The sequence below is a fragment of the Pungitius pungitius genome, chromosome 5 (genome assembly GCF_949316345.1).
Source record: "Pungitius pungitius chromosome 5, fPunPun2.1, whole genome shotgun sequence".
Taxonomy (NCBI): Eukaryota; Metazoa; Chordata; class Actinopteri; order Perciformes; family Gasterosteidae; genus Pungitius; species Pungitius pungitius.
Window position 1 is genome coordinate 14,325,693 of NC_084904.1, and position 11,118 is coordinate 14,336,810.

Here is an 11,118-nt window from a genome sequence, read left to right on the forward strand (position 1 = left end):
TACATAATTTCTTTGGCTAAAAATGGGGGGAAATATTTTTTTACGGGTTACAATCAGAGAGAGCTCTTACCCATTTCGTGATAGAGTGAGCCTTGTTTTGGTGTGACAGGAGCCGGTTTCCTTGGTGATGGCAGTTCAATTTTCATTAAGTCATCACAGCACTGCTTCCATTGGCCTGTAACGTTGGAGAGTTGGAGAAACTGTCACTTTCAACACATCTGACACATCACATTTGAGTCCTTTAACTAGTATATGCAAGTGTCTGTATGGTGACACACCTCCTGCGTAAGATCGCCAGTACTTACTCATGTCGTAGAAATGTTGCCAAAAGGCCTCCATCCAGCGGTGTGTGTCCTCACGGCTATCTGTTGTCAGGCTGTGTGTGACCTCCTCACCTCCGTACTGGTTACTGATACCGATATTCTGAACTTTACTCTGAGGGTCTTTCTCTGACGCACGTATTCTGGTCTCCTGAAAAAAGGGAGCAACAAAGAATACAGTCATGAACCACAAAATGAATATAATCAGGAATGAATGCTAGCACTCCGGAATTAACAAAATGTTGTGCTGCAGCATGTGATCATTACGGCAATTGTAGTTGTAATTCCCCACTGCAAATAAGCCCTCCATCACTAATTAGTCCTCTTCCAATCCATTTCCCTCGGGGAAAATTAACCAACAAATAATGCAACCTCCCAGAATTCCCACATCTTCCTTCTACTACAATTGTGAGCTTAATACCACTAGATGGCAGTGTTGCTCCACTCATTTAATCATCACACTGCTCTCCCTCCTCTTTAGGACAGAAAACTGTATGACAAAGGATCACACCAACCTGATCTGACTGACTAGGCTTTAAGTCTGCTGGGAGATCAGGGTCAGCTGCTATAAAAGACTGAATGAGTCAAATGGAAGGAATAACAAGCCCCGGAGGCATCAACTCCCAGACACAGGAAATAAGATGATCAAGAACGTCACTGTCTAAATGACCGGATGAGACACTCATGGTAGTTGTAATATAATTGGGAATCACCCCTTTGTCTTATTGGATTTATAAAGACTAAAGGCATTCGTGAACGTTAACACAGTTACACTGGAAAGCTGAGCAACAGAATAGAGTTTTCTATGCCTGGCTTCTGAGCAGCACTGCTGGGGCAACTGAGGGCTGAGTGCCTTGCTCAAAGGGCACCCCTTAGTAGCAGATCAGAGAAGAGCTCTTCTCTTATTTGCTTTGGCGAGTTGCCTTGAGATTCAAAGTGGCACCAATCCAAAAGCCCAAATCCCTTCCACATAGACTACTGATGCCTCAAGCATTACTAAAAACAACACAGCTATATAGGTTGTGTCATGTCAGGCTGGCTCAGCCTCCGGAGTCCCATCCTCCATTCCAGAGAGTTTCTCCATTTATTGGATTTCTCTGCTGACCTTGTTGACGGCGATAGTGAAAGCTGGTTCAACGTTAGCCTCCACATCCTCTTGCTGGTGGTAGCAGAAAAGGCTTGTTCCTTTTAGAACGGCATACACTTTTTTCCAACTCTGAGGGTCACCTCCTAATTGCTGCGGGGTAGAGTAAAAGATCAGTGGAGTGTGGATTAAAAGTCAAAGAGAGAAGTACAAAGAAATACGGCAACATAAGGAGAGGCGGAGGAATGGAATAACCAGGACAAAAAAAAAAGTCTTTTGAAACCCTGAAAGGCGTAGTTACCCTCACTGCCGCACACACACCTGCCAACATACCTTGACTTTCAAACATCCACTCATCATCTGTTGGGTCATACAGTGAGGCTGAGCTGCCAGGCGGCAACACACACTGCCATAGAGCGGCAGCCAGTACGAACACTCTTCTGCAGGGAAAGAGAGACGATGGCCCAAAATAAACACCGTGAAAGAATAACAGTATATCCACATGCCATTCAAACTGCACACACAAACATGTATAGTCACACAAACATGTATAGTCATGTGCCTTCAAACACAGGCACACAAACACTTCTTCTTCTCATCATACCGCCCCCTTAAGAACAAAAAACAAGGCACCGGGGTATAAAAGACTGGCAGCTGCAGGGCGTGTCATGAAGTGCAGCAATAAAACTTTACAGCAGGCAGAAGGGCCAATGAATAAAACACTAGGGGCCTGTCTGTCTGAGGGTCTGGGCCCTTGTTAGCCCACATCATTACAGCTTTACACAGCAGTCACCTCATAGCACAGCCTCTATTGCTGTGACCGTAACAATGGCTGTCTTTCAGAGGACATGGAAGGACCGACAGGAAGGGTGGCAGAGGACGGGGAGTGAAGCTGCGCAGTTCAGTTGGTTTAAAGGTAATGCATTAGAATGCAACAATAGAGAAGCGAGACGGTGAGGAGTGAGGGAAGCGTAGAAAAAAGCAGACAGATGGCTGAATTGGCAGAGGAGAGAGAAAAATTGTGGGGGGACCGATTGAAGGAGGCTGCCACTCACCGTTGCCTGAGATGGTGAGGTCGTGTGTGCGAAAGCTGTCCTGGACGTGCAACAGTGACAGGCTGGTATGAGCTAAGAGGTGGTACTTTGGGCCCCTGTCAACACACAACAGGGGGGGAAAGGAAATGTGTTCTGAATCTGAAAATGCAAAAACGAGCTCCATAAAGAGGCCTACTTCTTCTTCTATTGATCTTCTCACTCTATTCTCCCTCTATTCAACCAACTCGTTCTTAAACTTACGGCACAGAGGGAACCGGCAGCAGGAGAGGACCTGCCCCTCCGTTGCTAACAGGACTACACGGCCCAGGCTCCATGGCTGCCCGGAGCTTCTTCCCGGCTGATCGCCCTAGTGAGGAGCTCAGTTTACTGGCTAGTTTCCTTGGCGTGCTGCCTGCTGAGTAGTCATCTTCTGAGCAGCAGCTGTACAGCTCCACACGCAGGTCAAAACCCGGGCTGGCTTCATTACTGCGAAAAAAGGTACATGACGCGATTAACATGGACATATCTGTTTTCTTATTTTTAGTGTTTCGGTGTGAGACGGATGACTTACAAAACAATGGTGTTGTCAAAGCAAATATCCGTGAGTGTGCGGTCCACTATCACCATGTCCGTGTCAAAGATCTCTCCTCCGAGCTGCAGCAGGCAGAACACTGCACACCGATGAAGCTCTACAAAAAGGATGAAGATGAGAGGCAGGGCAAAAGAGAAACAAGACGTTTATGTGACATATTAACATCTTTCGTTAATCTGCACCGCGGGAACTTTCTGTTTCTGTTTTCAACAGCGTAGGATCATCACCTCCATAGTGGAGATAGCTGCGTTTTGTTGAGACCAGAGAGGTAATGTGACCGTAGTTGTTAAAGGTGAAAAAAGATCTGCTCCTCCGCTTGCCTGACGAGCACTTCTACCGTAGTTAGTTTCAGTTGAACAATCTGTGAACTGGCCAGCTGTGCTAAGAATTCCTAACAAGCTGTGTTTAGTGGCTGAAACTGAAGGATAAAAGGTGTTAAATCCTGCAGCAGTTAATTAAAGCTATGACTATTGCTGTTTATATACACATTGTGAAAAATGTCATGTGTATTTTGAAAGAAGCAGCGAACCCTTTTGAACATGCATGAATAAAGGTAACAATTATGGTGAATCATTGTGCCAACACAACAAAATATTATTAAATATTAATAACAGTGAGGCATCTGTATAGAAAATAGTACTCTGGGTATCTTTGATGTGTTTAATGTAATTGCCTTATTCAATTACTACTGCAGAAAAAAAATCATCTTTAGGCACCCCTAGAAATTCTCAGCAGAAAATGGGTTAAAAGATAAAATCTCCCTAATGATGTGCTTCTCTGTAGGCAGCACATTAACACTTAACATTCCAAGTGTGAGCTCAGCGCTCTGCGCACAATGTGATGGACACGAGACGGAGGAACATGCTTTGCTCCTCCTCAACAACCGGGCAGAGTTTTAGGTCTCTGTGTACCAAATGACCTTGAATAACAGCCTCATTAAGCTTTGTCAGGAGAGACTACCTGTCTATTCAGTTCATTTATATGCACAGGCCATGCAGATTAATTCCCTTCAAGTGAACCCTGTTATAATGACTGCAAGGGACTTCACCCGCATGGACTTCATCAAGAGGAAAGCAAATGTTATTATAGTCTCAGTGCACCATTGAATTCTGACTCGCCATAACAATGTTAAACTCCGAAACTGCACGGAGTAATAGTCCACAGAAATAAAAACAGGAGTTCCTTAAATTACCTAATTTATTGTCAAATGCCCTGCTGATAATGTGCTCCTGCTGCTGCTCCTCCTCAGAGCCAAGAGCCAAAGCCAGCAGGACTGAACGATGGGTCAGGTTGTGCTGCCAGGAGTTCCTCACGTCTACGAAAAACAGTTCTAAAATTTCTGGTAGAGCTGCAACAGACTGTAATAATCATCTCCAGGAACCGTGCTGTGGTCAATGAATGGAAGAGAAGAAGCCCGACTGTATGATCCATCTGCACAGTTCAGTGGGTCGACGGATTTTTCAAATATGAATCTCCAAGTCCACATCAGTGTTTAAAAATGTGACCAAATGTTGTCTTTTGCTCTTAAGTCAGGAGGAATCCCGCACTCACCGCAGTGGTCATATAACATTCAACATATAAGAATTAGACATTTCATAACTATGTGTGAAGGCACAAACCATTCCTGTGAAAGCAAATCAATAATAAATACTTCAGGCATAAATCCTTAATACTCCATCAATAAACTCATTCACACATAGAGAATTGGATCCTCACCTCCTTTGTTCTTGAAGTACTCTGTGTCTTTCCACATGAGGGGGATACGGAGATCTGTAATGACAACAGTCAGGGGATTAGACCACAAAAATGTTAATCTGCCTTACTGTCTAACTGGTAAGTGTGTATCTGATTGTCTCCTTACCCATTCTGCTCTCAGTCACAGGCTAAAGAAGCCACAGCTAATTACCTTGTGTGTATCTCTCGAGCAGGGTACCAGACATGCAGCAGACAACTCCACTCCAAAAACACACACGTTCCCCAGTCTCTCATCTCATTAATATCTATGTACACACACATCTATTTTACCTTCTCATCATGAATTAAAAACAAACACAACATGAACGTTTATTTTGGAGTCCCTGGTGTGAATTATCTCGCCGCAGTGCGTCTGTCTGCAATGCAAACAGAGTAGCTCCATAGTTATTAATCTGGCTGCCCACTGTCATGGTGCAATAGGTAGCATCTGCCAGTCAGCCTCTGCCTGAAAAGAGGAGCTCTGCATTAAATAGTAACATTAAATGGATCACTAAGATTGAAGGATCTCGATACCTGGTGAAAATTTAAATATCCAGCCATAAATACATGAAGCAAATACCTTCTATAATCATGTATAAATTGATCCCACAACATCACCTCCAGACAGTTAGACAAGGTTTTTCTTGCCTGAGATGGCCACTTTTCCTTTGCACGGGAGTCTATCTTCCATCGGCCCTGCGTCTGATGACCTCCGTGTGACCTTCTGCATGACCTGAGCCTCTTTCATCCTCTGCAGCTCTGACATATAGGCCATAATACGTGTGCTGCAGGTCTGCAAGCTCTTCGCCGCCTCCAACGTCTGGTCTTTCTGGGAGCAGGCGGCCAGCAACTTGCAGGCTCCGTCACGCATACGAATCTCATGGTCGATCTTCTTCTGGATGTCACTGTCCTGCAAGGACAAGGAATGGTGGAGAGGGGAAATGAGTCTTAAAGTACAGATAACAACACATTTCTCCAGAGGATTTCTTTTTTACGGCGAGAATGGGAGGACTAATGATACATCAAGAGTTTCAGACTGCAGTACATTACAGATCACTTGTGGATTGTGCATTGGTGAGATCTGTCTCTGAAAGCACTTAAGAGTGTGTCGGTGTGTATGTGTAAGAGAGAGAGAGAGAGAGACACACACACAAAATGATCACACATGGCCTTTCGCCCTCTTACCAAGCCCCTTCTGACAGACACATGGATGCTTAATCATTTAGTGCAAACTTAAGTTGTCAAACCCTCAACGTCTACAGCCATATCGAGAGAGCCCAGGCAAACAAAGGTCCTCACACAGACCAGAAGCCACAACCCCTTTCCTTGAGCTACTTTCTCAAAGGAAAAAATACAATATTGTTAAACATCACCTCGCTTATCTAGCATACTATGCACGCGTATGCAGCGGTATACACGACTTAGACAGATGCACATGCTCAAACACAGTAAAGGTCCCGCAGTCCATAACTGTCTGGCTCTGCCTCAAATGATGCTGTCCAGTTTAAACAAAATCTCCATGGCCCTCTCCACTTTGACAGCAGCACGAAAACACTGGATGCATGAACTTCAGACCTGTGTTAGTGAGGGGAACAACTAACGTATGAGGTGAGGAGAATGAGAGAGCACAAAACGATCCATGAATCAAACAAGACCAAAGAAGGGTGACCTTGAGTGTCAGTGCCAGCCTTCTTCATCAAGCTAAAACACCTTCGCTCTGCGCACATCAATGGCTTCAATCCGAGGCTGTTTTGAAAGAACGGCTTTCAAACTAATATTATGGCTACTCTCTTTTCATCATCAATCAATGAACAAATGCCATGAGCTGTAACATCTGCCTGACTGCTGGAATATTTGTATGTACTGTATGTGTGATTGTGTATGCGTGTGCATGCTTGTCCTCTTCAGTGGTACATTGACAAGTTTGCACTCCACTCCAGTGCTGCCCTTCTTTTCCCAACCACCTCTCAAGCTGATAAATGCACCTTTTCCTCCTCTACTCCAATGTTTCTCTTTTATAGTGTCTCTCTGGCTGATTCTTATGCATTTTTTATTCTTCTGATTTAAAGCTTTTTATACTTTCACTGCTCATTTTCTTCTGCTCTTTCTCACACTCTGTTCGTTCGTCTTCACTATCCTCAATCAGCTTTTCTTTCTCCTCCTTCATACCTTCTTTCTTCCCTCTGCAAGTCTCTGTGTGAACCCTTGCTCTGAATGGTGGTGAAACCTACACTAAGAGCTGTAAATCACACAGATTCTCTATTCCCCCAACCAAACCACCAAAATACTAAAACACTTTGAGTCATAGTCCGGTTTCCATTACAGTGTCACCTGATAGAATAACATGGTGTAATATTGAAATGGACGGTGGTGATTACTAGCAATTTCCTCCTCAGAAACACGGCCAGGGAATAATTATTAAACAAGAGAGAGCATGACCGTGCACTTGTACTAATGAATATAATGATCAGTTAAGAGTCGAGTACAATGTACGTTGGCGTTTCAACACAATGTGGCTACACAAATAAGCCTGCAATTAAATAAACACATTCACTGACTGTAAAGCAATCACAGAACTCATGCGAAAGAAAGGGGACCAAATTACAGCGTTGGTATAACTATGTAGCACTTAGCTACTAGGTGATTGGTAGATACAAGTGGAGAATTTAATTTAATTTATTTTATTTTATTTAACATGCAGGTTTTCTAGATCACAATTATTACACTAATGAGCCTAAGCTTTAAACATTCTAGAAAAACAAACATAAAAACAACTGTTTGCACAACTTCAGGAGCCGTCGCCACAGTCTAGTTTCATGTAGCGGGTTTAAAAGTGACCTGCTAGGAGGGAGCCCTGTATTTAGAGCAGCTAAATTAACAGGCTTCTCCTTAAGGGGGATCCCAGAATAGAAGACTAACAGCCAAGATCTACCTCTAATCCACGCGTCTGGCTGTATGTCGGGCTAATAAGAGTAAAACTGACAAAACAGACAGCAAAAAGAGACACACACACCAACACCAATAAGCAAACTAATCTCCTCTTCATGACCTTTCATTAATGCACACACAAAAAAACTTGCAAACACACACACACACACACGGTCACAACGATGGCCTCACACGATGTCTTCAGAGTGGCAGGTGTCGGCCCAGTGGGCAGTGACAGAGAGGCTGCCTGCCTCTGATCGGGGGAGCGTGGACAGCAGCCAGATAGAGGGTGGCCGCAGGGTGGGTTGGCGACAGGGATAAAGTGCATGTCGGGTATCAAGCAGCCACACAGAAGGGAGGCGATGTTGTCAAAGGAAACAGAGTGGATGGGGGGGGGGGGCGTGGTGGTTGAGAGAGCAGAGAAGGAGATACGGGTTGACAGGGCGAAAGGTCAGGGTGAGTTTAGGAGGCAGTTGGGAGTAAAACAAGAGACAACAAGGGACGGTACAAGAGGAAGGAGAGAAAGGGAGAAAGCGCTGAATGTCAAGAGATGGGCAGAGTATAGCATATGAGGAGGGACGGTTGGTGAAGAGGTGCTAGACTTACAAGAGGAAAAATACAGTGATGGGTGAGAGAGGTGACAATCAGGAAATAAAGAGACAGATTTGGCAACAGAAGAGAGGTAGTGGGTTCTATATGAGCAAAACAGTTGCTGAGGAATGAAACATAAAGCTCTGTAAGTCTGCAGACCTGGAAATAAATGGGAGCGTCTTTTGGGAGGAAAAAAAACTGCAAGACTAATGGTTAAAGGCAGAAAGCTTCATAATTTCACCGGCAGAATTGAGATAATTTGCATATTGTTATCTCATACCTAAACCATCATTGTACTTGGAGTTCTTTAGCTAAATAAAAAACACGCCGGAGTGGGTTTGGCATTTTATCACAAGGCTGATGGATCCCTGTCCCCATGTTGAAGTGTGCTTGAGCAAGTGTGTGTCGCTTTGGACGAAATAGTCTGTCAAATAGGTGTTAGGGATAATGGGACAAAGAATAGAACAGCAGTATCTTTGTAAAGCATCACTGTGTGTCACTCACAGTTTTATGCATGGTAACCTTTCAGCAGGTAATTTGATGCCTCAGTAGATACCAGATGGTCACTTCCTCCATCACCTCTCTGACCCTGTCTGGCTGTGTGTGTTGGTACTTTCTAGTGTGTCTGCGGGTGAGATCACGGGGACACTAACCCACACACCTACACAAACGCACACATGCTGGTTTGGGGATTTGACGCCGCTGCAGATGGTGTGTAATGGTTTGTTTACGATGTGTTGATACACACGAGTAGGCTTTCCTGTTCAGATCACTGACCCTTGACCTCAGCTCAGGCCCTGAGCAGACCAGGTGGCTGCAGTCACAGCATGTGACTCCATGGGATTAGATTAAGCAACAAATGTGTCGCTTTGTACAGTAGAACCATATTCATTCAAACAACGTGAGAATGACAGTGGGGAGGAGGAGTTATTACTAAATTGTGTTTTTATTTCCTGCTCTAAAAGGTTTACTTATTTTTGGGCTGAAAAAGAAAGCTTATCTTCACCAGAATCTCTTTGTCCATTTACCATAATCCCAGAAATGGCCGTTTGGGTATGTGGTTTATTCTGTTTGGTTCAGTTCATCTCTTTGGTCCTGACTGAATTATCTCAACAACTATTGGAGGGATAGCAATGGAATGTTACATTTTGGATGGATGGGATTGTTTTCATCAGGGTCAATTATCAAATAACATTTTCAGTTTGTATACTAATTTGGATTACGACGAAATGCTAATGGCATCCCCATTAGCCTCAGCTACTGTAGTGCTAATTAGCAAGCGTGTGTTATCATGGTGCACTAAGATGGTGAACGTGGTCAAAAATTACCATGATGTCAGTATGTCAGCATTGTGCTTGTGGGCATTTCTAGGCTGCCTGCATTAGCATTCCATACAGAACAGTGTTGCAGCATCACAGAGTCCAGTTCAGTCCTGGGTTTAGTGTAGCACGCGTGGGCACAACAGCATGTGCATTGCTGAAACACGTGCTCATACATAACAGGCATCAATGTTGATACCAGTAAAAAAAAATCCTCTTTCTGCATTTGCATGGAATCTGCATTCTACAGCGAACAGTTAAACCCTGGCACTTTCAGCAGTCATTTTCTTTCTAAACAGAAAATACGTCACAGCTGACTGCTCGTTGGACAGAGAGCAAGACGTTGATAAAAAAATAAAAAGAGTAGCAAGGGGAAACAGTAGGACTTAAATACACTCGAACACATTGACACAACTGTCTTGCTCTCTGACTCCCACATTCAGTCGCACACACACACACACCCAAAATGTGCTCTCTATCTCCATTTCACATAGACAAACATACCCAAGAATTGGAAATTCCTGACCGCTCCCATGCAGGCTTCAGTGACCAAACTGTTGGCTTTCAATTAGTCAGCCACAACTATGTGCCTCGCCTTCCTCTCCACCCTCTTCCGCTACTTTCCCTCATGTTCCCCACGTCTCGAGTTAAGGATGGAGGGAGCAGCTAAGAGTGTAAAAAAAAAAGAGTAAGATATCAAATATGAGAGGAAAATAAATCAATGGCAAATCAGCTAACAAAGAGTTAGTAAATGAGAGGAAATGAAAAGTGGGGAGGAAGATGTAAACAATATAAGGAGAGAGGTAAGAATACGGACGTGGATAGAACATGGGTGAATGGCTAGGATGTGACTTTCAGTAACACACAAAACACACCGTCAAACTCATGACCACAGATGCATAACAAATCCCTTATTAAGCACATACAGAAATGTGTTAAATGACTGACGGAAAAACAATCCCCAAACCCAAACCACTGAAAAACAATGATCCAATTCATCCAACAACGTCCCTTCTGTGCCGCAGACTCCAGCTGCTGGAGGCCTGGGCAAAATGACAGTGAAAGGGACTAGTTTGCTACTGGTCAGATGGAGCGGAGGGAGGCGGGGTTGTGTGTGTGTGTGGGGGGGGGGGGGGGGGGAGTAACTGGGTGGAGTGTTTGCATTCTCCTTTTACAACGGCAACGCTACAGAGCAGTGCAGGTCACACACTCGCCAGGCCTAAGTGCCAACATGCTGATGTCATTATTGAGGTGATTGGTGCAGTGATTTAACGCAGAACCAAGTCGCCCCTTATAGCGGGGACACTGTGAAATCTCCCCCTTCAGACAGCTTATGGCATTAAATTATTTGCTGACAATTTAAACAATTTCAGCTCTGCTTGCCTGGAGAACTATGCAAGTGCTTTTCCACACGCGCTTGTGTGTGCGAGTGTGTGTCCAAATGACTTTGCAGCCAGCTGTTCTCACACAAAGGCGATGTGTTCCAAATGCAGCTGAGTCCCAGCACACACACACA

The 11,118-nt window shown here is 44.3% G+C and overlaps 1 protein-coding gene across 4 annotated transcripts in view; it reads right to left on the reverse strand.

Moving 5' to 3' along the window:
* The window catches only part of rtkna (rhotekin a), a 45,077-nt gene that overhangs the window by 3,266 nt on the left and 30,693 nt on the right, over positions 1-11,118 (reverse strand). For all 4 annotated transcript variants that reach the window (XM_037483085.2, XM_037483086.2, XM_037483087.2 and 1 more), the window contains exons 2-10: positions 5,413-5,674; positions 4,747-4,800; positions 3,010-3,127; positions 2,700-2,924; positions 2,460-2,554; positions 1,738-1,844; positions 1,426-1,557; positions 306-471; positions 71-175 (exon numbers count right to left, since the gene is read on the reverse strand). In XM_037483085.2, the coding sequence (XP_037338982.2) occupies positions 71-175; positions 306-471; positions 1,426-1,557; positions 1,738-1,844; positions 2,460-2,554; positions 2,700-2,924; positions 3,010-3,127; positions 4,747-4,800; positions 5,413-5,674 (1,264 nt within the window). The remainder of the gene's footprint in view (positions 1-70; positions 176-305; positions 472-1,425; positions 1,558-1,737; positions 1,845-2,459; positions 2,555-2,699; positions 2,925-3,009; positions 3,128-4,746; positions 4,801-5,412; positions 5,675-11,118) is intronic.